The 27,211-nt window shown below is 37.8% G+C and overlaps 1 protein-coding gene across 1 annotated transcript in view; it reads right to left on the bottom strand.

The window, feature by feature from the left end:
- PTPRD (protein tyrosine phosphatase receptor type D) overlaps window positions 1–27,211 on the bottom strand; it is a 463,281-nt gene that overhangs the window by 49,590 nt on the left and 386,480 nt on the right. Inside the window, exons 29-30 of the mRNA XM_042781300.1 lie at window positions 21,458–21,577; window positions 20,263–20,417 (exon numbers count right to left, since the gene is read on the bottom strand). Coding sequence (XP_042637234.1) covers window positions 20,263–20,417; window positions 21,458–21,577 — 275 coding nt within the window. The remainder of the gene's footprint in view (window positions 1–20,262; window positions 20,418–21,457; window positions 21,578–27,211) is intronic.

Here is a 27,211-nt window from a genome sequence, read left to right as displayed (position 1 = left end):
GGCTGATGAGATTAGAGCAGTGAAGAATACAGCGTGAGATGGTTAATTTTATGTGTGAACTTGGCTAGGCTATGGTTTTCACTGGTTTGGCCAAACAGTAGTCTAGTCATTGTTGTCATGGTGTAGTTACATGTAATTAAACCAGTTGGCTTTGGGTGCAACAATTCACCCTCCATAATGTCATGTCATATCATGTCACATCATATAATGCAATGTCCTTTCATAATATAATTAACTAATCAGTTCAGCTCATACCAATGTATGGTGGATCCTAACCACTTCTGAGTTTTAGAAAGACTATAATATACACAGAGACAAACACACATAAGGGAAGACAGATGCCATGTAAGGATGGTCTACTAAACAAGGAAGTCAGAGATCCTGGTTTGGACTTTGAGTTTCCAGAACTATGAGAAAATAAACGTCTATTCTTTAAAGTTACCCACTGTGCTATTTGTGCAATAGCAACACTGGGGAACTGAGACAAGGAGATCAACGCAGACTTCAGGTTGATCAGTGTCATATTCAGGCTGAGACAGAGGTCTGATACAGTAACTTGGGAGGTTCAATGATTTAGTAAAGAGTCTTAAGTCTTTTATTTTTTTTTTCCCCATGTATGTTTTATGTCCCCAAAGAGCCTATTTATTTGCTTAATTGATCACCATGTAGTTTGTCTTTAGCTCAGAGGCTGCTTATGTATGCAGGCTTTAGTTTCAAAAGGGATTCTCTTCTGATTTTAGTTTTACTTCATACATATGTGCAGCAAGAAATTCTCTCAGAAATTGTACTTACTTTAGAATGCAAATGTACCTTATTACTGCTCTTTATCAAGGCAACAGGAGCTTTGGTGGTGCAGTGGGTAAGACATTTGGCTGCTAACCAAAAGGTCAGCAGTTCTAAGCCAACCACCTGCTCCATGAGAAAAAGATGTGGCAGTCTGCTTCTGTAAAGATTTAAAGCCTTGGAAATCATATGGGGCAGTCCTACTTTGTCCCGTAGGGTTGTTATAAGTCTGAATCAGCTCAATGGTAGTGGGTTTGGGTTTTGTAGTTATCAGGACAATGGGTTTAAAAATACTTGCTAAGCATTTGCTTATATATATGAAAGACTTCAGACTGTTGCACAGCTAGATGGGGACATATAACAAACACTGTGTGTATGTGAAAGAAATATAAATGATGCCAGCAGATGGCACGGTCAGAAGCAAAAATTTGCAGGTACAAGAAACAGCATTAATCTACTCTGAGAAGTTTGACAATCGATGACTGTCACATATCTACCTTAGAAGGAAGAAGGACATTCACAATATGTTAAAAGCTATAGGGCAAGATTCTCAGCCTATGTAAGTGTGTTACACAAATGAGGATTTGGTACCTGAGTGGCTATTGGACAATATTCCACATGTGGTTTTTATTTTGGTTCTAGCAGAAATAAATACCCACAAATTTCTTTCTCCTACTGTTCCCCATTTTATTCAAAGGAATTGACAACAACATCTCAAATTTCTTTCTCCTACTGTTCCCCATTTTATTCAAAGGAATTGACAACAACATCTGTTGCACTTGCCTGGTGCCTGTGACGAGGAAATGGTAGAAAATGAGCCTCTTCCATATGGACCCAGCAAAGCTCCTGCTACAGCCCTGGCACACTCAGGCTAGTGCTCCCATGGGAGTGGCAGATACCCAAGGTGGCCACTGGAACAGGAGGCAGGCTACTAAAAGCATGCAAATACTTTTCAATGGCCTGCAGCAGTTTCCACCATCATAACTCCACTCATTCCTGCAAAGCAGGGAAAGTTTCTCTCTGACATGCCATCTCCCTCTGGCATCTCTCTCCCATCTTCTGCTGCTTGGGCTCTTCTGGGGCACCTGAATGCCCAGGCTGCTCCCTGGCTACTCATCAACCCTCTTTCAATTAATATGGTCTTGAAGATCAGTGATACTTAATTGGCTTAACACTTCAAAATGGCTAGACTTCATCTGGCTTATTTTGGGTATGTTACATCATGGTTGCTAAAGTAGAGGGCCGGTGAAAATGGGGAAAACCGTCAATGAGATAGATTGATGAAACAGTCACAACAATGGACTCCAACATACCACTAATCAAAAACTGAGCAAGACTGAGCAATGTTTTGTTCTGTTATACTTAAGGTCCCCTGAGTCAGAGCTGACTCCACGGTAACTAACAACAATACTCCAATCACTGTAGTACCAAACATAATGGCCTCATCCCAGTACACACATGATTTCTGATTACTTTCCTAATCATCCTAGAAAATGTTAAGGGATTCTCTACTCAAATTAATGGAAATAAAATAAAGACTATAATGCATTGGGAACCAGAATGGACCAGCACTCTGAAGAATGGAGTTTAGCAAATCTATGGGAAAGCTGTCAACTTGGTTGGGCCTCATTTACTTTATAATTTTTTAAATTGGAATTAAAAGAGAAAGAAGGAGGGAGGGGATTCCAGGAGGCTTGAAAAGTCCGTTCTGAGTCTATCACTGACTATGAATGAATCCTATAATCCTGGAATTTTTGAATTTTAAAAGAAGCTGATTAGCCCCAATAAATCTTGAATTAGGAGGATGTGGAAGAAATATTTTTGGAGCCAGGATGAAGTAGGTTAGGGTTAAAAAGTACAAGTTTCTCTCCACACTAACCTGTTATTTCCTCATATGAAAAAAATCAGGAAGCAGTTGTGAAATTAAATAGACTTTTCCTCTGAATTTATTTCAAAGGCTGAAAAAAGAACCTGTATTCTGGGGTGAACTTGGGAGTTTTTGCTCCTCTCATCCAGACTTATGAGGGAAGGTCACAGTACTCAGCAAAGCTAATCAGAGTAGACAGAGGGGTCTGTAGTCCAATAAATGAGATTTGTCAAGGTAGCACTGTGTGGTAGACTGCATGATCCAAAATTATTTGTGGCTCCTTTCATAAAGAGGAGGAATCTACGTCCCTAACCCTTGAATCCTGGCTTGGTGACTTGCTGTAATCAAAACAATGTAGTGGAAATGATGCTGTCTGATTTCCAAACCTCGGTGTCAGAAGGCCATGTGGCTTTCCCTATCATCCCTTCAGAATCTTGAGATCACTATACCAGGATGAAAAGCCATGGAGAGAGAAAGCCAGACTTCCCAGCCCTTCTAGTTGACCATGACAGACTGAACTCAGGCAAAACCAGCAGAAGACTTTCCAGTCAACCTACAGAATCATGAGAAATAATAAATTGTAATTTTAAGTCCTAAGCTTTGAATGTACCATGATTTCCTTAAGAATAAACAAATCTGTCTTGGGAGAAGTACAGCCAGAATGTTTCTTAGAAGTGAGGTTGGTGTGACTTCATCTCACATACTGTGGACATTATATCAGGCAGGACCAATCTCTGGAGAAGGACATCATGCTTGGGAAAGCAGAGAGTCAGTGGAAATGAAGAAGACCCTTAATGATGTGGATTGACACAGCAGCTTTATGGACTCAAACTTATCCACTATTTTAAGGATGGTATAGGGCTGGACAACATTTTATTCTGTTACACATGGGGTCACTATGAGTCAAAGCAGATTCAATGATACCTAACAACAGGCTTTGGGGTGATACTTTTAGGCAGTAATGGCTAGATCCACCCTCTATGTCAGAAACATTACCCACTCCTGAGGCATATGAAAGTACCAGAATCAGAAGTAGAGTTAAAATAATTTTTTTTTTTTGGCATGATCCAGTGGTCAAAACTAAGCCAAACCAAATTAACAAACAAGATAGAAAAGACATGGCTTCTCATAATATCCACAGTTCTCATGATCATCTTCTCCTTTCAAGTGTTAAAAGCAATCTAAGCAGGTATCTGGCCTACAATCGATGCCAACGGAAGCAGCAGTCAGGACATTAGACGACGTGTAGCATTGGGAAAGTCAACTGCGAAGGAAGTGTTTCAACTGTTTCAAGTGCTGAGGAGCAAGGATATCTCCTTGAGGACTAAGGTGAGCCTGACACAAGCCATGATATTTCCAATTGCCTCATATGCATGTGAGAGCTGGACAATGAATAAGGAAGACCAAAGAAGAGTTGATGCTTTTGAGTTGTGGTGCTGGCAAAGAATGCGGAAAATACTGTGGACTGCTAAAAGAACTAACAGATCTGTCCTGGAGGAAGTGCAGCCGGAATGCTCCTTGGAAGCAAGAATGGCCAGACTTTGTCTCACCTACTCTGGTCATATTGTGAGAAGGGACCATTCCCTGGAGAAGGATGTCATGTTTGGTAAGGTGGAGGGTCGATGAAAGAGGGGAAGGCCTTCAACGATATGGATTGACATGGTGGCTGAGATGATGGGCTCAAGTATAGCAGGGATTGTGGGGCTGGCGTGGGATGGGGCAGTGTTTTGTTCTGCTGTGCATGGGGTCGCTATGAGTCGGAAACAACTCGACAGCACTTAACAACAACAACAACAACAAAATCTAGCCTTTATCTAGCTTGTATAAGAATGGAAGAGCCACTGCAAACTCTGATCCATCTCATCTAAATTATCTTATAGACATATGCTAAACCTCAGACTCTCCAAGCACCACAGTGGATATAGAAGTTCTCACTGCTACCTCTCCCTGGGTGCAATGAAAAGGAGAGAAGAGTTAGTTCTATTTTTTTCTTTTTGGAGTAGAGGGGATAGAGTATAGAGGAAGGTAGGATGGAAATAGAGACTGGTCAAGTCCAATGAGAAAAGATAAAGGAAAAAATATTATTTTCAGCAAAATTCTGTGATATAAAACTAGAGTGTGATCTACCAGAAATATACACCCCCAAAAATGAAAGGACAAGGTATATCCAGGAACCTGAAATCTTGGACAGGGTTTCTGACATTAGGACTCTCTTTCCAGTCACTAGTCCTTGGCCTCCACTAAATAATGAAAAAAGTAGATAGTCACTAAATCATATGTCACTTAAGGGCATTCCTGGGGCTTACTGTTTTGTTCAGAATGCTGGATATCACAGAAAGTGTGAATAAGAAGCAATGAAATGGATACCCTAGCAGAAGACTAGCTAACAATTATCAGCCCCAAAGAGTGAGGCCCTCAAAAACCACCACCATGGGAGGCTGGAGATGTACTGTAGCAAAGCTGCCATGGTGCCAACATATATTTGGAGCTCCTTTTTGCTGATAAGGAGCTCTGGTGGTGTAGTGCCTAAGGCATTTGACTACTAGCCAGAAGGTTGGCAGTTCAAACCCACCAGCCACTCTGCAGAAGGAAGACTGGGCAATCTACTTCCGTAAAGATTTACTACTTCGGAAACCCAAATGGGGTTGCTATGACTTCGGTTTATTTATTTTTTGTTGTTGTTGATAGAGGTTAAGGCCTGTGGTTTGCTCTTTCGAATTCCTCAATGGTGACAAATCTTTGCCTTTGAAGGTAGATTTTTTCTTAAAGTGTGAAGAGACATCTAGAGTCAGGTATCTGGTCTGTAAGTTGGTGATTAAGGCAGGCAATATTTTTGGGTGATTTCTTAAGTAATGAGCCTAGTTATCTTCATGCTTTAAAAAGTGACTCTTACGATAAGTCTCAGAGAGAAGTTCTCTAAATATTAAAAATAAGGATTACATTCCGAGGTTTTTTTTTTTTTTTTTTTTAATTTCACTGTGATTTGGGTGAAAGTTTACAGAGCAAATTCATCTTTCATACAGCAGTTCTTACAGACTGTCTCATGACATTGACTGCAATTTCTCAAAATGCAACAGCTCTCTTCCCACTTCCTTCCCATAGTTACCTCTTCCCTGGGTCCTTCCATTCCATGCACTCCTGCCACCTGAGCTGTCTTTCTGTGCATACACAGCCCTTCTATTCTCCCATGATTGATCTCTCCAAGGAGTATATCGACCTAATGTAAATGTTCAGCTCATAAGCCTGTCTTTTTGTTTGGCCGGAAGCCACAGGAGTGGCTTCAATTCCAGACCTGAAGAGTAGCTAGTGGCCATAGTCTCAGGGGTTCAGACCAACAAACCTGGTCTTCCAAGTTTTTTTTCAAGGTGAAATATTTAAGGAGGGTTATCATTTGGATGGGAGTTCTGGTGGCATAGTGTCTAAGGCATTTGACTGCTAACCAGAAGGCTGGTGGTTCAAATCCACCAGCCATTTCTTAGAAGGAAAATTGGGCAATCTAGTTCCATAGAGATACCCCTTCAGAAACTCAAGGAGGCCTTGCTATGAGTTGGATCTGACTTGACAGCAGTGAGTTTGGTTTGTTTTTTTATCATTTGGGTAGAATCCCTGGGTGGTACAAATGGCTAAAATGATCATCTGATCACTGAAGAATTAGTGGTTCAAGTCCATCCAAGACACTTCAGAAAAAAAGACCTGGTGATCTATTTCTAAAAAATTCAGCCAGTGAAAACCATATAGAACACAGTTCTACTCTGGCACACATGGGGTCTCCAAGAGCTGGAATCAACTCAGTGGCAACTAGTGGTGTTGCTGGATCTTTTGAATGCATATATTCTGCCACAGTAAAAAATCAGTTTCATTATCATGAAGCAGTGGTTCTCAAACAGCGGTTATTTTTTTTCTCCCAAGAAGACATTTGACAATCTAAAAACATATTTGGCTATTACAACTGGGGAAAGATGCTACTGGCATCAGGTGGTAGAGGCCAAGGATGCTACTAAACATCCAAAAATACACAGGGCAGTCCCCCACAACAAAGATTTCTACAACCCACAATGTCAAAAATAAAAACAACAACAACAAACAAACAGTGCTGAGGTTGAGAAACATGGCTTTATAAGAGCAATCCATTCTAATAAGAGAAACATTTGTAGTGCAATAAAATAATCACTACAGCACACATTTGCAAAGCTGTTAAATACACTAGTTGCTACTCACCCTCTCTCTCTCTATGTATATCCTTGTTATTAGTTGCTGTTGAGTCAGTTCTAACTCATGACAGCCTTATGTGTGGGTTTTCAAGGCTATGTCCTTTTGGAAGCAGTTCAACAGGCCTGTTTTTTGAGATGTCTGTGCATAAGTTTGAATTGCCATCCTTTCAGCTATTGTTGTTGTTGTTGTTATGTGCCGTCGAGTCAGCCCTGACTCATAGCGACCCCTCCTTGGGTTTCCGAGGCAGTATCACTACGGAAGTAGGATTGCCCAACCTTCCTTCCGAGGAGTGGCTAGTGGGTTTGAACCGCCAGCCTTCTGGTTAGCAGTCAAGTGCCTTAGCCGCTATTAGTCGGGTTATAAACCAGCAACAGTTACACAGGCAGTCCCAGAGTTATGAATGAGATCTGTTCTTAACTGTATCTTCAAAAATTCATAGATCAGCTAGAATAGGTGCATATGGTTCTTAGTTAGCCTTATTTTAGTTCAGAAATGGTTCAAAAAAGCCTTTCCAATAATTTAAAACCTGCATGTACAGCAAGTGAAGGTGATTGTGATGAAGAATTTGCTGCGAGCAGGGGCTGGTTCAATCATTTCAAAGTGAGAACAAATTTACATAACATTAAGCAGGACTCCAAAGATGGTGGCATCCCATTCAAAGATGGTGGCCTACTGTGCCACTTTGAATGTGTATGGCTCTCCACAGTCCTGCCAATAATCCAATCTCCTGTATCAGATTCCTGAAGGCTTACTATGCCTCTTCCAAGTCTCCCATTCCAGGGCTTTACCCTGTAATTTTTCCTATTCTGCTTACTGTGGTGAATCAACTACATTATTCAAATTTAGGTCTGTCCTGTTTTACCTCATCTGCTGTAACAGAACCAGTTTGAAACCCTGAATTAAAGGACAAGTAGGAGTTGTCCATCAGTCAGACATTCATAATCTAGGAACTGCTATATATATATATATATATATACACACACACACACATATATATACATACACATATATACATTCACACACACATACACACATATACATATATATACACATACACATGGAGCTTTGGTAGCATAGTGTCTATGGCATTTGACTGCTAACCTAGAAGGTTAGCAGTTCAAATCCACTAGCTGTTCTTCAGAAGGAAGATGGGGAAATCTGCTAACCAGAATGCTGGAGGTTCAAACCCACCAGCCACTCCTCAGAAGGCAGGTTGGGCAATCTACTTCCATAGTGAAACCACCTTGGAAACCCAAGGAGGGGTTGCTATGAGTCAGATCCAACTTGACAGCAGTGTGTTAAAGATTTATCATCTCAGAAACCGAACAGGGGTTGCTATGAGTTGGAATCAACTTGATGGCAGTAAGGTTTTTGTTTTTTTTTTTTTTTTCTTAGTACACATATAAAACAAAATCTCTGCCATCGAGTCAATTTTGACTCGTAGTGACTTCTGCTGGGTTTCTGAAGCTGTAAATCTTTATATTAGTAGATTGCCTCATCTTCCTCCCATGGAGCAGCTGATAGGTTTGAACTGCCAGCCTTCTGGTTAGGAGCCAAATGCCTTACCCACCATACCACCAGATCTCCTTGTACACACACACACACACACAGACACACGATTTTGAATTATATATATGTTTAGAAATATATATATGATTTAGAATGATATATACATGATTTAGAATTATATATATATGATTTAGAAGACTATGATATATTATGTATACACATACGTTTATGATTTAGATATATCATGCTTTTCTAGATCATAAATTACACTGAAGTAATGCTCATTTTAGAAAAAGTGACAGTATTCTTTCTTGTTTTATAGAGCCAATTTAAATAACCACCTATAAGGGGTAAAACACAATAATAAAATCATTAATAATCAAAAAATATTTATTGACTTCTTTCTATGTGGTTGGTACCTGGCTAATTACTCTAACACATGCCATCTTATTTAATGTTTAGAAACAATACTGTGAAGGAAAAACTACTATTATTGCCACATTACTGATAAAGAAATTATGACTTAGAAAGGTTACATAACCTTCCCAAGGTCACAGATATAGTAAATGGTGCCGCTGTAAACTAAACTCTACAAGTCAGATTCCAAGTGCACAGATTTCCTCTCCAAGCAATGCTGCCCCCAACGAGCAGCTACTCTGCCCAGAACCACCTCTGTTGTTGGCTGGGGAGAGTCCTGCTCTCATTTGTATAAATTAATTGAGGAAATTGGAAATGGTTGTATGGTATATGCAAACACAAAATGTTCTGGAATCACAAAACATAAGTCCTCACTTGGACTTTCCACTTCCTACCTGGGGAGGTGGTGTTTGACAAGTGACATAACTTATCAGAGTCTCAATTTCCATACTTGTACAGTGAGTTTGGCTTGGTTACTGTGAGGATATTAATAATACACATCTACCATTCTTCTTATAAAGATGAAATTAAATAAATGACAATAGAGTTCTACCTGGCATATTCCTATATAAATGTTAAATTACCTGGAATTAAATATGAGGCATTGTGTCAGATTGGGAAGGAGATTCGTCAGTGATTTCTCAGTTGCTGTAGAAAGGATTTTCATGATATAGCCCTGATATTTCAAAGTCATATAAAATCTACCAGTTACGGTTGAGTCATTTCTGAATCCTGGTGGCCACGTGTATATGAGAGTAGAACTGTGCTCCATAAGGTCTTCAATGGCTGATTGTTTTGGAAGTAGATCATAAGGCCTTTCCTCTGAGTTGCCTCTGAATGGACTTGAACCTCCAAACTGTCAGTTCGTAGCCAAGGCCTTAACTGCTTGCACCAGCTAAAGGACCCCAAAGTCATACGGTTTTTTTTATAATATTGGCCTCTCCTGTCCTCTATTCCCTTTATATCTAGAATGGGTCTTTCAAATGAAATTTCCATTTCATAAGGCAGCCAGAGTGTTCCTCACAGCACACCAACTACCTCTTTGAGTTTTACATGTTATACCTATCGGGGCCACTTTGCAATCACTTTTAAGGTTTTTTTTTTTTGTTGTTGTTTTGTTGTTGTTCCTTAAAAGTATTTCCATGGAGGTAGGTAAGATATTCTTCTCTATGTTGTTGTTGTTGTTGTTGTTATATGTCGTTGATTCGGACCCGACTCATAGCGACCCCTCCTTAGGTTTCTGAGGCAGTATCACTATGGGAGTAGATTGCCCAACCTTTCTTCCGAGGAGTGGCTGGTGGGTTTGAACTGCCAGCCTCCTGGTTTGCAGTCAAGTGCCTTAGGCACTACGCCACCAGAGCTCCCATTCTTCTCTATATGATTGTATTATTTAAAATATCAAACATCTGGTCTTCTACATATTACTGTGTTGTTTCATTAACTAAGATTTTTTTTTTTTTTTTTTAAATAAAGAGCACTGGCATATAAGAACAGAACCTGGCATAATGGCTTTCTCATGTTATAATTATGTCTCCTCACCTTAAAATGTTTCTATAAATGAGGACATACTTTGGATATTCCACCCACTTTCTGATCCAGAGATGCTGGTATTTTTAACAATGCCATCTTTCATCTACAGAAAGCTAGCTTCTCTTATTACTTAAATTTATACAGGAAAATGAATCCCAGCTTTAAGAAAAAATGGGTCTATGGTTCACACTTGTCAGCATCTCAAAAGTTATTGCATACTTTGGCAATCTTTGTGGGTTTCACATCTGAAGAGACATTTGAATTTGAACATTGGGAAGAACAAAGAATGTAATTTAGGATGATGGTTAAAAATGTATTGACAATTTTCTACAGCACATATTGCTTGTTTGTATCTCAAGGTCTTTTATTTTTATGCTTACATGCAATGCTTTCCAAAATTTTTTGACCTTGAAATGACAATTTTCCTCAACTTTGGGTTGATTCTTAGGAGTCCATGGCTATGTTATGAAAGGATATAATGAATTTTTGAGTTGTGCTTTCATATGCAAAGTCAAAATGGATTATGAAGATTAGAACTTGGGAATCTTTCCAATCCCATATTTTTATCTGATTTTTATTGGACCACCAATATGACACTGATGTTTCCTGGACATTAGTGGTCTACATATGGCTTGCAGTTCCTATTTCTTCCAGTTTTGAAGACAAGTTTGATTCTATGATGTGAAAGACTGAAATGAACCTCAGGAGGTCTATTTTAGTTTCCTTAGATTGCTTCAACTAAGAGACAAATTCAGGGAGTCCAGATCTACTGCCTCTTTCATAATTATTCATAAATATGTCCTATGAGGAAAAAGTATTCCCTTGGTCTTAAAAAGATTAATATGATCCAAGAGTTAGTGTCATATATTAAGGTTTTATAATTGATTCAATAAAATTATAGCTTCATTCCATTTACTTCATTCTTTTCATGAAGCAACCTTTTTGAGAAAATCAGTTGTCATACCCTTTTGTTCCTAGTAGAATATAAGCCACAAATTCTTCCATAAAACAACATAAAGAAGAGGGTTGAGAAGGGGAAAAAGGGAACTAAAATTCTTCATTTTCTAAAACAAAGCCAAAAACAGTCCAGCACTGAAATTATCTTAGAATTTCTGTATGAGTTCCTATAGTGTCATGTGGAATTCAACTAACTTCACTAAGCAATTATTAAACACGTGATAGTGTAGATAAAGAAGCCTTGATGGGGCAATGGTAAAGCACTAAGCTGGTAACAAAAAGGTGGGTATTTTGAACCCACCAACTGCTTACGAGAAAAATCCTGGTGATCTACTCCTGTAAAGATTATCACCTAAGACCCCCTAGGTTTCAGTTCTACTGCATCCCAGAGAGTCAATATGAGTTGAAATCTACTTGACAGCATGTGGTGGTACAAACAATTAACTGTGTAACTCCTAATTGGAAGCTTGGTGATTTGAACCCACCCAGAGGCCCCTTGAAAGACAGCACTGGCAATGTACTTCTGGAAGGTCACCTTCTTGAAAACTCTATGGAGCAGTACTTCTCAACACATGGTGCAATCATCAGTCAGAATCTACTTGGTGGCAACTAGCTGGTTTTTGGTTATAGTTTAGGAGCTGGGATAAAAGTTTTCATAAACCACAGTCTATACCCTTTAAAACCTCAAGGCATACATCCTCTGCACATATACAGCTGACTATATTAAGTGGCTACAACGATGGCCTCAGGCATAGCAAGAATTGTGAGGCTGACGCAGTACCAGGCAGTGTTTTGTCTGTTTTATCTAGGGGCACACTATGAGTTGAAGCCAGCTCGATGGCACCTAACAACAACAACAACAACATTAAGTATGAACCTATTTTATGAAAGTTCAGAGAACAGAGTGTTGAATTCATTCTGTGGGAAGAAGAATTGAGAAAGTTTAAAAGCTTCTTCAGGGCTATAACTCAAATGTCTACAGGTGAAACAAGTGGTATAAATGGATGACTTGATTTCTCTGTAAAATAGTAGGGAGTGGGGAGAGTGTAGAAAACTTCATTGTGCATTCTTGCTTAAAAGCATTCATGTTCAAATTTTCAAAAAAAAAAAAAAGAAATCCAAAAAACAAAATGTCCACATGTATGTCAACAAAAGTATCTGAGGCCAGATTGCAACCTCTGTAATACAAAGAGGAAGTGTCATATGATTTGGATTTTGAAACAGTGTTGAACATCATCAAGTAGAAAAGAGAAATGGGTAAAATTTTAGACCAGATAAACATCTTTTGCTGAGAGGTCAAAGTACAGTGGTAGTGGCCTGAAAGGGTGAACAATGAAGTGTGAAGAGGCAGATCAGCCCAAGTTACAAAGGGCCATCCATGAACACAGTGCTAAGAAGTTCATATTTTTTCTTGAAGTCCTCAAGAATCACAGCAATAAATTCTATATGTTCTTAAGAGAATAGTTTTAATAATTCACGTTTCTCAGATATTTTCAACAACAGATTTATTATTATAAATGATTATAACTTAGAGCGTTAAAATGTCTCTGTCACAAAGAAAAAGCTGATCAATTATCATGATTGAAAATCCCTAAATTAAAAAAAAATTCACATTAAAAAATATATTAAACTAAACATTTTTTATCTCTGAACATCTGGTTATTAAACAGAATGAATAAATCAAGTCATAGATGATATAGAAATTCATGTTGAAATTTTCTCTTTAAAGTTTCAAAAATAAATATAGCTACTGAAACTCAATAATGAATATACTAATATTTTAAAATTATATATGCTCTGTGCTTAGCACTTTATGAGTGCCATTTCATTTAATTTTCATAATATTCCTACTATTAAGAATAAACAATGTTATCTCATTTTTCAGGTGAAGAAACAGAGGTTAAAGGAGACTAAATAACTTGCCCAAAGGTATATAGCCAAATTAGAGAAGGAACGAGAATTTTACTCAAGCAGTCTGCTTCCAGAGTATGTGTCCCTAATGTTAATATTAAGTAGAATTGATTTTTCCTTCTATGCCTATGGAACCAGATATTCTCTCTTTTAGGAATGCGGCTGTCCCTATGCTTTTCCTTTACCTAAGGTCCTGCCTATGCTTGTTGCACTAGTATATCTCCATAACTCTTTCTGTTGATTGTTAGAATTTCTCTTTAATTCATTATAGCTCTTTTCAGTCCTGGTACATTTATTACTCTACCACTGATCTGTCAGTTTGTCATATTGTGGTGGCATGCTGGAAGCTATGGCACCGATATTCCAAATACAGCAGGGTCACCCATGGTGGATAGATTTTAGTGGTGCTTCCAGACTAAGACAGACTGGGAAGAAAGACCTGGCAATCTACTTCTGAAAAACTTGGCCAGTGAAAACGTTATGGATAACAGTGAAGCACTGTCTGATATAGTGCCAAAAGTTGAGCCTCTTGGATTAGAAGGCACTCAAAATATAACTGGGAAAGGGCTGCCTCCTCAAAGTAGAGTCAACCTTAATGACATGGATGTGAAAAGAGTAAAGCTTTCAGGACCTTCATTTGTTTATGTGGCATGATTCAAACTGAGAAGAAACAGCTGCAAACATCCACTAATGATCGGAATGCAGAATGTATGAAATACGAATCAAGGAAAATTCAAAGTTGTCAAAAGTGAAATGGAATGCTTGAATATCCTGGACATTAGTGAACTGAAATGGACTGGTATTTGGTTTCTGAATTGGACAATTATATGGTTTAATGTGCTGGGAATGACAAATTGAAGAGGAATGGTGTCATATTTATTATCAAAAAGAACATTTCAAGACCTATCCTGAAATACAGTACTGTCAGTAATAGAATAGTATCCATATGCCTACAAAGGAGACCAGTTAATGTGATTAACATTCAGATTTATGCACCAAACACTAATGCCAAAGATGAATTTAAGATTTTCACCAACTTCTGTAGTCTGAAATTCATCAAACGTTTAATCAACATGCATTGATTTCTGGTGACTACAAAGTTGGAAATGAAGAAGGATCAGTAGTTGGAAGATATGAATGGACGTGGTGATAGAAATGACATTGAGATTGTACGACAAAATTTTGCATGACTAATGAGTTATTTCTATAAAAAAACAAATGGCTGTACACATGAACCTCACTGGATAGAATGTACAGGACTTTAATCACTACATCTGTGAAAAGAGACAATGGAGAAGCTCAATATCATCAGTCAGAATAAGGCTAGGGCTGATTATGGAACAGACCATCAATTGCTCACATACAAACTTAAGCTGAAACTGAAGAAAATTAAAACAAGTCCATGAGAGCCAAATTTGACCTTGAATTTATCCCACTAGAATTTACAAACCATCTCAAGAACATATTTGATGCCCTTAACACCAATGACTAAAACCAGAGGAGTTATGGGATTATTTCAAGGATATTACACATGAAGAAACCAAAAGGTCATTAAAAAAAACAGAAAAGAAAAAAAAAAAAAGGACCAACATTGATATCAGAAGAAATTCTCAAACTTGCTCTGGAACATAGAGTTATTAAAGTGAATTGACAAAATGATGAAGTAAAAGAGCTGAGCAGAAGATTTAAAAGAGTGGTTTGAAAAGACTAAAGTATTTCAATGAAATGTACAAAAATTTGCAGTTAGAAAACCAAAAAGGAAGAAGATGTTTGGCATTTCTCAAGAATATTCTTAAAGAAATTCAAGCCTCAAGTTGCAACACTGATGGATTCCATGGGCCAAAACCAACCAACCAACCAAAAACTTGAACGACACAGGAAGCATCCAAAGAACATGGAAAGAATACACAGAGTCACTGTTCCAAAAAGAATGGGTCGATGCTCAACCATCAGGAGGTTGCATATGATCAAGAACCAAAGGTACTGACGGAAAAAAATCCAAGATGCACTGAAGGAATTGGAGCAAAACAAGACTCAGGAATTGACAGAATACCAACTGGGATGTTTCAACAAATGGATGCAATGCTGGAAGTGCTTAATCGTCTATGCTAAAAAGAAGTAAAAGTCAGCTCTACCGGGCCAAATGACTGGAAGAGATATGTATTTGTGCCCATTCCAAAGAATGATGATCCAATAGAACATAGAAATTATTGAACAGTATCATTAATGTTAAATGTAAGTAAAATTATACTGAAAATAATTAAAAAACAGTTGCAGCAGTACATCAATAGGGAACTGCCATAAACTCAAGTTGGATTCAGAAGAGGATGTGGAATGATGGATAGCATTGCTGGTGCTACATGGATATTGGCTGAAAGCAGAGAATAACAGAAACATGTTTACCTGTGTAAACACACTGATCATACAAAGGCTTTCAATTTTGTGGATCACAACAAATTATGGATAACATTGTGAAGAATGGGAATTCCAGAATACTTAATGGTACTAAGGTGGAACTTGTATACAGATCAGGAGGCAGTCTTTCAAACAGAACAAGGAGCATATTGCATGTTTTAAAATCAGGGAATGAGGTGAATCAGAGGTGTATAATTTCATCATACTTATTCAATTTGTATGCTGAGCAAATAATCTGAGCAGCTGGACTACACAAAGAACATGGGATTTGAGGAAGATTCATTAACAGCCTGCAATATACACATGGCACAACTTTAACCGCTGAAAGTAAAGAGGTTTTGAAGCTCTTCTGATGAAGATCAAGGATTAGAGACTTCAGTATGGATAAGACCTCAATATAAAGAAAACAGAAACCCTCACAACTGGACGAATAAGCAACATCATGAAAGAGAAAAGACTGAACGTGTCAAGGATTCTATTTTACTTGGTTACACAATCAATGCCAATGGAAGCAGCAGTAGAGAAATCAAAAGATGTATTGCATGGGGTAAATCTGCTGCAAAAGACTTCTTCGAAGTGTTAAAAATGCAAAGATGTCATGGCATTTTCAATTTTTCATATGCATGTGAAAGCTGGACAATGAACAGAGAAAACCAAAGAATAATTAATGCTTTTGAATTATGTGTTGCTGAAGATTATTTCATCTACCATGGACTATCAGGAGAACAAACAGATATGCCTTGTACAGCCAAAATGATCCAAAGAAGTGAGGATGCCAGACTTTTTGTCATGTACTTTGGACATGTTATAGGAAGGACCAGTCGCTGGAAAAGGACATGATGCTTGGTAAAGGAGAGTGTCAGCAAAAAAGAGGAAGACCTTCAATGAGACAGAGTGACAGAGTGGCTGCAACAATGGATTCAAGAACAGCAATGATTGTGAGGATGATGCAGGATCAGGCAATATTTTGTTCTATTGTATAGAGGGTTGCTATGAATTGGACCTGATTTGATAGCACTTAACAACAACATTTATTACTAGATAGAATCACTGGAAACATATGTGTTTTCTCTTTCTCTACCCTCCCCCCTCTTTTTTTGCCTCTACCAGACCTCTCCTAGAACAGCCCCCATTCTTCTTATAGCATGTTTGGGATTAGCAAGTAATGCCTTGGCATTACTTTGAGTTTGTCCCTTGTTCTTGTTAGTTGCCAACAAGTCAGCCCCCCAACTCAGTGACTCCATGCACAATGGGATCATATCACTGTGATTTATAACTTTCATTGGCTGATTTTTGGAAGCAGATCATCAGACATTTCTTCCTAGTCTATCTTAGTCTGGAACCTCCCCTAAAACCTGTTCAGTCTCATAGGAACTTGACATCCTCCACTGATACATGGGTGGTGGCTTCATTTGAGGTGCATTGGCCAAAAATTAAACCCAAGTCTCCTGCATCCAAGCCAAACCAAACTGCCATGAGGTCAATGCCAACTCATAGAGACCCCCATTGGGTTTTCAGGGCTGTAAATCTTTACAGATGTAGACTGCATCATCTTTCTTCCACAGAGTAGCTGTTGGGTTAGAGTCTCTTGCATAGAAGGTGAGAATTCTACCACTGTACCACCACTGCCCACGTGTTTTTCCCTACTTAATTACAGAGACAATTTTCAACTACATAAGAGAAATCACAACATGAAATATATAATTATAGTCAAGAGTATTTTGTGTGACTTTGCAACATGATCTTTGTAAGTGTGATCTGTATCCTTTATTGGTTGGCTATTATGGCTTTTTGCATACTTCTTCCTCCTTAGAGAAGTTTCTAAACTAGCATTTCTGCAATACCACAAGAGTAATTGTTATCTAGAATGATTTTATCTGCCACTCTGGCAGAAATATTACACTCTCAAGTTTTAACATACTTGTATATGAGTCAAGGATCCCTGATGGTTTGCAATATGACCCTGTTGACAGGGCATTTCCTAAAGAGGCAAAGATTTCTTTGGAGACACATGAAATTTTCTGTGGGTGATCACAGGTTATTGCACAGAGCTCATTTTATGTTGCATCTTTCCTTCACTGTTTCAACATTGATAACAAATCTCTTTCACCAATTTACCTACTCTTCTCTTGTTTGTTTCAGTACACAATCTCTTTATAGCTTATCCAGGGCCTCAGGCACAGCACTTACATATGTCAGCATCTATTAGCTCTGCACATTCATCTTGGTTTTCTTATTTCTCCTGCGTAGTCTAGTCACTCAGAGGTAAGTCCAACTGGGTGTGTTTTCTCACAACTGGACATAATAGCTAAGTGCAGCCACCACCCATCTGTCAGTGGAGGCCTGTGTGTTGCTGCAATGCAGATGGGGTTTCAGCGGAGCTTCCAGATTAAGACAGATTAGTAAGAAAGGGCTGGCATTCTACTTGCAAACATCAGCCAATGAAAACTCAATGGATCACATGGTTCAATCTGCACTGATGATGGAATGGCAAAGGACTGGGCAGTGTTTCCTTTCACTGTACATGGGGCCACCATGAGTCGGAAAGCAGCTAACAGTAACGATCTTCTCTCTCCTGTTTGCACACTTCTCTAAATCCCTCAAATAACCTTGCAGAAAGCCTCACACCTTGCTTATGATCAACAGAGAGTGAACTGCATTTTTGCCATTTGGTATTATTATGGCAGCATTTCTTCAGTGAAATCAAACTTCTGGTGCCCCTATCTTATTGCCAAGCTTCCTCTGAAAAAATTTCATGTGTGACTTTTATAATTAAATTCAGCTCACATCAAGCAAGGCCTCTTTTTAACCAGTCATCCCAGTTCTGTGAGGCCTGAAAAGAATTATGTACAGAACAGTCTATACATTGGTGTCTAGTGCCTGATCTGAAACCAACAGACAGGGCCAGGACCCTGCATCATTGATTCAAAATTATGGAGAAAACTTCAACCTCGTGACTGGTCTTCAAAGCCTGTGTCCTGGTTACAGGAGCACAAAATATGAAACATGAGGCAGAAGGCCCAATTGTCCCACCCCAAGTTTAGCTTTTAGTACCTGAACCAAGTACCATTGGGGCTAGTAACAGAAAAGCTGCCATTTCAACCCCCTCAGAGGTGTCTTGGAAGACAGGCTGCAATTTGCTTCTGAAAAGTCAGAGCCACAAAAACCCTATGGAGCAGTTGTACTATGCACATGCAGGTCTTCATGCGTCAGAACAGACTTGAAGGCAACTGCTGTTTTTTTTTTCATGAACCAAACACTATAGCTTTTCATTTCCTCTGCCTTCTATTGTCCCTATGTTATTATAAAAATAAAACAAAATAAAGGATGGAAGAGTGCTTTAGAATTTGTGAAATACTATATAAACTAGAGGTCAATACACTCATTGGGTATTAGTGAAAAAAAAAAATTCTGGAAAAGGAAAATAAAACATTATTGGTTGGAATTTTCCAGATAATTCTTTAGCAATTTTTATTACTTCTATTCTAATACATTAATTTTCTTCCTCTTTTTGCAAAAATAATGATGGTTCATTCTTTCTTATCCTTTGCAGCTATTCGTAGGGTCTCTGGTATTATGCTGGAGTATAATATAGGGTGTGAGAGAGTTATGCTATTAAGTTATGATAGAAGTAGTTTATGATAGACATTTCCTGTCCTTTTTTTATAGATGTCCATCCTCTAATTTTACTTATCTGTTCAAGAAGCCATATTCTCTCCTCTTTGAATTACTTGGGTTATAAGAAACTATTGTGAATTCACAAGAACTATATAATTACTTCACAGTAATAGAATCTGACTAGATATCTTGAGTAATCCTTTAATAAGGATACTTGAGAATAATGCAGGCAACTGAAAGAAATGAATTTAATATTAAAAATGTATGAGCACTTATATGGAGTAAAATCTGACAGTAATAGTATAGTAGTCATAATCAGTGAAAAAATAAATTATAGACATTTCAAAGGAAATATAAGCCATCATCACCAAATATATAACTATTTTACAAATTACAAACTATGTATATATTTAAAAAAAAAACTTAAGTATTTTATTTAAAAAATCATTAAGTACATTTGCTATTAAGTGGCTTGATAGTACCAATGTACAAAAGACATCTTTAAGCAGGAGGACATTCTCCTTGAAAGTTTTCATGTTTACAATATTATTTTGTTGAGCAAATCTTTGCACTGTAAACAGTAAAAAGATTATTCCAGCTGAGCCTACAAGGACTTGTCAAATAATTCATAGGCAGATGTTTTTAAGAATATTCCCCCACATAGGAGGAGACACATGACCTTAATTATAAGGTTAATTATCAATTCTTTTCTGTTTTATATATTTTATGGCCATATAAACAATTGATTAATTATGTGTTTATCTACTTATTTGCTTATGTCCCAACTAGAAAATAACAATGGACCATAGTTGTCTATTGTCTCCAGGGGACTCTGAATATGCATGTATATCAATCCTTCCTACTGACTTCAGAGTAGGTCTCATTTGACAAAAAAGAATAATTAGTATTATTTAAAAAAATATTTACTGTCCCAGAGTAACAAGAAGTTACAAAGAAACATCCAGTGAGGAACAACTTAGCTTTCTGTTTTCCCAACAAAGCTTTTGGCTACAAATAAGACAGATGCTCTCAGTGGGCCTTACCTGCAGTGCACAACCATTGGACCTGCATCTGGAGGGTTACAGGTTTTGACTCTCCTTAAGAAAGCCAGGAAAGGTGTTGGGTGTTCCGGAACACCATGATCAGGCCAGGCGGTGAACTGGAATTGTCTCACTTCTCTCTTCTCGCTTGAACCATTCTGGGAAGTAAGAACATAGGCTGAAATTCTGGTTCCCTGCCTCAGTTTTCAATGAAGAATACTGTGTGGACTAGAAAAAACTCAGTGATGCCCAGCTATCACTACTGACCATTGTGATTAGGGCCACAGTAGATGGACTCTGACAGAATGGGAGAAAAATGAAGAATAAAATTCAAGTTCTTAAAAAGTCCAGATTTATTGGACCAGTTGAGACTAGCAACTCCCTCAAACTATTGCCCTGAGATGTTCTTTAAACCTTAAGTGAAACTATCCTTGGGGTCACCTTTTAGTGAAATAACAGATTGACACTGAAAATAAAGGATATTACCCATGAGTACATTGCTCCATTAAAAAATCATCCATGAGGCCAAGAGGTCAACAGTGACTCTAAAGCAAAGAAGAAAAAGGGGCAGGAAGCTAGAGCACTAGAAATGTAAAAAACTAGATGCAATTAAAGAGAAATCTGACACATGGTGAAAAATGTTAACTGTCACTGAATAACTTGTATAGAATTTGTCAAATGAGAACCTAATTTGCTATGTAAACTTTCACTGAAAGTACAATTATTAAAAAAAAAAAAAAGAATAATGTGTGGAAAGGGTACTACTAAAATGTGCCATCTTAATTCCTTTCCGAGCCTCTATCCTTTGGGAAGACGTACTCTTTGGAGATAAGAACCTTGAGCTATTTGGAAATGACAAATATTTGCTCTGGAAGATAAAATTCTTATGTGAGAAGCATTCCATTTTTCAGGTTTAACTATCAGGCGTGCTCCTGTTATATGGTACAGGAAGCCTAGTCTTTCTTCATCTATTCTTCATTTGTTGAAAGTTTCATTCGGAGCAAGAGTTTTGTCTTCACTGATAAATTGCCAGACTAGGAGAAAAATTGCTGAGCGATAATGGAAGAATTATTTCATTCTTCACTGTTGCCAGTGGGATCAAGATTTAAGGAAAGCTGTAAGAGATTTGATTTCTCAAAAGTAGCTTTCTTTAAATCTTGAAAAAGAGAAAGGGAGAGGGAGCAAAGAAAAAGCAAACCTTGTAAAGTGCAAATGTTCGAACGCAATATGTGGCCAGCTCCACAGTATCAAGCAGTGTCACTTGGACCAGCCCATGGGTTTCTGTGCCTCGGCTGGGCCAATACTGGTCACACTTCACCTAGAAGAAACAAGTGACACAGTCAGGGCAGATGCTCATCCATTTCTCTATTAGCTTTACTTTGCGTTGCTGTTGAAAGACAATGGTCTCTCTGCATTTCATTTTAAGCTGATCTTTTTCTGGTTCTTGTTATCCCAGTATATGTAAATTACTGCTCTGATGCCAATATAAACAATATTTTTCAAACTGGTAGGAATACTAAGCAGGAATAGATTCAATTTTCCTGGGGAAAAATAAGTTGCAGATTATGGGTGAGTCAAATCAGGAGAGAGGTATTTGAAACTTCATAAAACTTTAAAAGAGAAAATAGATTTGTTCAGGGATAGATGGTATGCATCCTATTGGGGAAGATTACACTTAGGCATTTAAACTACACAGGGAGATTGTTAGTGTCCAATCATTCAGACTTAAAAGGTACAAGCTATTTCATCTCGAGCTATCATGATCTCCATATGCTTGTTGTAAGAAAAATAGAAATGATCTATAAATCTAGCAACAACACAAGCATATGTCCTTTTTGAAGACTATATAAATGATATTTGTATCCCAAACACATTAAATTTGTAATGTCTAGGGAAAAAAGAGTTTTCTGTTCTTGCAAAACAGTCACAGAAGGTCACACACTAGCACTGCAAAGTTTTAAATAATTTAAAATTCAATCATTTGCGATGAATAATCTACAATTTCTGCATGGAACTGAGCCAAAGTCCATAAAAGGTATTCAACCCAATTAGTGTAACAAAGAGCAAAGAATAATTTCACATCTGTAGAAAGCCTCAAATTTACTCATGTGTCCATTGGGCATTAAGAAGTCTAATGAAAAATGACAAACACAGCATTATATTTTCAAGTAAGGCTACCAATTAGAATATATTTACCTTTTCTATCTAAGATTAAAAGAAAAATGGGAGGCATTCTTAACTGAAATCCCATTTTCTCAGTAAAGAAATCTCCTAACAATATTTTCTATCAGCCAGTATGCCTTCTATGTGACAAAGAAAGGCTCCAAAGTCACAATCTTTGGATTTCAACAAAAGCAACAAGGCGTTACTATCCTAGGAGCTGGAATTTTCGGTCCAGTGAACAGAATTACTAGACAATTATTTGCTTTTAAGTAGAATATGAATTGCATTCTGTAAGTAATATTGTCATTTTCTGTTTCCCTGCAATAGCATCTGTTCTTCAGAGAATTCAAACTAACCAGTTTACAGACCCTGTAAAAACGTATACCAAAAAGCATACTAATTTTAATTTGTCTCATACTTTTAAGAATACATTTTGAAATTGCTACTGTTACTGTTTTAGTTACAATCTGACCTCTTTAGGAGGAAAAAAAAAAAAAAAACCACAATACATTACTATGAGGAATAAATGTTGTATCAATTTCTACCTAAAGGAAGAAAAAAACTGCATTTGTACTCAATTTAACTAATACATTTTCATCTTTCTTTACCAAAAAACTGCTTTAAAAGTTTCAAACTCAACTGCAAAAATTGGGAGCAATTTTAAAAAGACAATCTATTTAGACATTGCCGTTTTCTCTCAGGAAGTATTTCTCAGAGGGAGTTTATGAGAAAGAGTCTAACGCATGTGGACATACATATGCATGTTGTCAGAAGCAGGAGTAGAAGCTTTCTCTGAGTTAATCTGAAAAGAAATATCCTCTCTCTCTCATCATGACCTTAGCACTTCCTTTCTCAGCCTCATTCTCTGAAGAGCCTGAGCACCATTCATCTAATTTCTGAGGCTAAATTTAAAGACATAGATCTATTGACAAATACTCCTTCTCAAGTCTTTCGTTTTCAGCCAAATACTAAACAAATAATTTCTGATTTTAACATTCTAGAGAAAGTCAAAAGTAGAGTGAACAACAAAAAAGACAGGAGAGAACAACAGAAATTTATCGTTTTTCTAATTAGCTAATGCAAATGAACTAGTTCCATTTTCCTCTCTAGAAGTGTTTTACTTTGACAACAGCCCTCCCCCTCCTTTTATATGCTGGGAGAAAACCTGAAATGGTATTTCTAGAAAGAGTTACTGTTTGTTAGACTTCATGTATAAAGCTAAATCAGAGCTAAGAAACATAGGCAGCTTTTCTCTGAGTATATGGAACTCTGGTGGCACTGTGGTTAAAGTATTGGGCTGTTAACCAAAAGGTCACTGGTTTGAATCCATCCCACCATCTGTGGGAGAAAGATGAGGAAGTCTGCTTCTGCAAGGATTTAAAGCCTTGGAAACTCTATGGGGTAGAGTTCTACTCTGGCCTATAGGGTCACTATGAACTGGAAATGATTCAATGGCAATGGGTTTGGTTTGTTTTCTGAGTATTTAAGAATTAGAATCAGGGATAAATGACCATATACCACTGCTGATTTTTTGCCTTTTCCTATGATTTTGAAGTGAACAGAGGCAGCTACATGACTGATTCAGGGAAGTTAGGCAGAATCTGATTGGATGACCAATAAGCTGCTTCTCTTTCTCCAGGACCAAAGCTTAACTGCTCTGAGAGCAATAGAATGGGAAGAGTATCCCCAGCATTATAAGGCTATTGTAAGGATTAAATATGATGTTCCTGAAGGATGCAACCCAATACCTGGCACAAAGAGGTAATCAACAAGTATTGTTGTTGCTGGCTGTCCATCCCCCAGCTCTGACTAATGTTGGCCTTATGTATAACAGAACAAAACCTGGTCTTGGGCCATTTTAATGATCATTGGTATGTTTGAGTCCACTGTTATGGCTATGGTATCAATCCATCTCACGGAGGGTTTCCCTTGTTTCAGTTGACCAACAAGTATTGTTGCTGTTGGGTACTGCTGAGTTTTTTTTTTTTTTTTTCAACTCGATTAGCTATCTCACATGACAGAGTAGAACTGCTCCATAGAGTTTTCTAGGCTATAATCTTTATGGATGCAGATCACCAAGCCTTTCTCCCATGAATCTGCATTGGCTACTATTAATTATTAGTTAGACTATGTTCTGGATTCCTTCTTGTTGTTATTATTACAAACTATCTAAATCTTTCTAAATGTGAAAAAACAACATGTTATCGTTTTAACAGATATTTATTTAGGACTTCCTAGAGAGCTCTGGTGGTACTGTGGTTAAAACACCGGGCTACTAACCAAAAGGTTGGCAGTTTGAACCCATCAGCCACTCCCCAGGAGAAAGATGAGGCAGTCTGCTTCCATAAATTTACAGTCTTAGAAATCTATGGGGCAGTTCTACTCTGTCCTATAGGGTCACTTTGGGTTGGAATTGACTAAATGGAAATTAGTCTGAGTTTGTTTGAGATACAAGCAAATAGGTTCCAGTGTAGCACAAATGATTTGCCCTTGACTAGTAATCTAAAGAAAGGCTGGTGGTTCAAAACCAACTAGTGGTGCCATGGAATAAAGGGCTGGCAATCTGCTTCCTGAACGATTACATCAGTCCTATGCTGTAACACTTGGGGTCACCATGAGTCAAAACTGACTCAATGGCAATGGCTAGGTAGCCACAAAGGTACACTGAGGTGAAATGAAATATTCTTTGCCTCAAACATTCAGCTTTATTGATTTCATATGGAGGTATGTTGCAAGCTCCTGATTCTCCAAACAGGTAGTTGTAAGATTCAAAACAATTCCCTTAGTCTAGCTGAGCCTAAGTCTTTTGAGAAGAAAATGTGTCAGAGACCCGAGGGAGGAAAAGAGAGCAATGAAACATGTTTCCAGGCTGTGGTTTAGAAACATCGCCCAGTAAAGCTATTTAACGTAAATTGAATAAGACAGTTCAGCTTTTTGGCTGAATTGTGGGGAGGTATTTCTTTTAATTATTATGAAGTGATTGCTTTTATGTGGTAAGATTTCATTTCTCCACAGTTATGGAGAGAACAGGTTGACCAAGGCTAAATTTAAGTGAAGGAATTAATTCATAAAATATTTTACCTCTTTCATGGCAAACAATCAAAAGCAAGTTGATGGAATGATAAACATACATAAATGCATGCAGGAGAGAAGCTTGTCATCCAAAATTTCTCATAGGAGTCTCTCCAGTTAGTCTCCTGACTATGCTTTGGGAAAATGTCTCTAGTTTCATTTTTTCCTCCCACTTGACTTATCTTGGAAGTGCTTGGCACATCATAGGTTCTCTATGAGTGGAAGCCAACTTTATGATCGAGTATAGTGTGGTCTAGGCTGGCTTATTTTTAAATGGCCTAAAATTTTCTGAAAATGAAACCTTTTCATTTCAATTTAACGAATATTTACTGAGCATGGCGAAACACCAGTGTTCCAGTTGTAGCATAACAAAGTGACACAGCCAAAGGGATCTAGCATTGCGAATGCAAAATTATGTGCCACATGGTAGTTTGAATAGCCTGCCTGTGACCATATTATACAGCCAAAGGAAGACTTAGAATAGGCAATAAGTGACCCATGGGATATCATGACTGAACATAAATGCATACCAAAACCCAAACCAAACCCATGGCCATCGAATGATTCCAACTCATAGAGAACCCCGTAGGGTTTCCAAGGCTGTATATTTTTACAGAAGCAGATTGCCTCATCTTCCTCCAACTGACTTTTGGTTAGCAGCTGAATGCATTAACCATAGAACTCCTTATAAATGCACAGTATTGCAAAAAAATTAGTGAAAATCAGGGTCTAGGAACTTTGGGCAGAATTATTTCCAAGTGTTAGGATTGTTCTGCAAGGAATGGACAGAAAGTATGCTAACATTTCATAACTCAAATCAAAGTTATTACTGGAGGAAGGAAATGTTAATACGTATTTATTAATGCTCATTTAATAAGGGAAAATGCAAAAAAAAAGAAAGTTTGAGATAGTGTGTATGTGTGTATATAGATAGACAGGTTTAGATAGCACATAAGTATATATCAATATTATATATTTTACCACTTGCCATGGACTTGATTGCAACTCATAGAGACTCCTGTGTGTCAGAGCAAAACTATGATCCATAGGGTTTTCAATGGCTGGTTTTTCAGAAGTACATGGCCAGGCCTTCCTTGCAAGGCACCCCTGGGTGGAGTTGAACTCCTAACCTTTCAGCTAGCAGGCTGATTCTTTGAGCAGCAGATCATCAAGCCTTTCTTTCCAGTTGCATCTGAGTGTTTTCAAACCTCCAATCATTTGGTTAGCAGCCTACTGGATTAACAGTTTTTACCACCCAGAAACCTTATATTATATATGTTGTTTTTGTGTGCCGTCTGAGTCAGCCCCGACTCATAGCAACCCCTCCTTGGGTTGCCGAGGCAGTATCACTATGGAAGTAGATTGCCCAATCTTCCTTCCGAGGAGTGGCTGGTGGTAGATAATATATATTGGAATATATTTTAGTGGGCACAAAGATTATATGCTGAACTGTTTATTTCCACAAGTTTCCGTACCTCTTCCGGCAGTTTTAAAAACCCAATTTAATACTTAATTATCCACAAGGATGATATTGTCCCAATGATTCTATCCTCTCTTAGTAGTAGAGCCATCCTCTGCATTCAACTAATATTTGGCCATATACATTTTGTCCAAATGGGAAAACACTCTGGTTTGCATATTTTCCCTTTTCATCCATCTTTACTGACCATTATTTACTGGAAGACTCAAAGAACAAAGGAATACTTGAAATGAGGAT

Source organism: Orycteropus afer, unplaced genomic scaffold (assembly GCF_000298275.1).
Source record: "Orycteropus afer afer isolate SDZICR_OR568_19922 unplaced genomic scaffold, OryAfe1.0 scaffold00102, whole genome shotgun sequence".
Taxonomy (NCBI): domain Eukaryota; kingdom Metazoa; phylum Chordata; class Mammalia; order Tubulidentata; family Orycteropodidae; genus Orycteropus; species Orycteropus afer.
The sequence above is the reverse complement of the archived record's forward strand: the minus strand, read 5'-3'. Positions and strand labels throughout refer to the sequence as shown.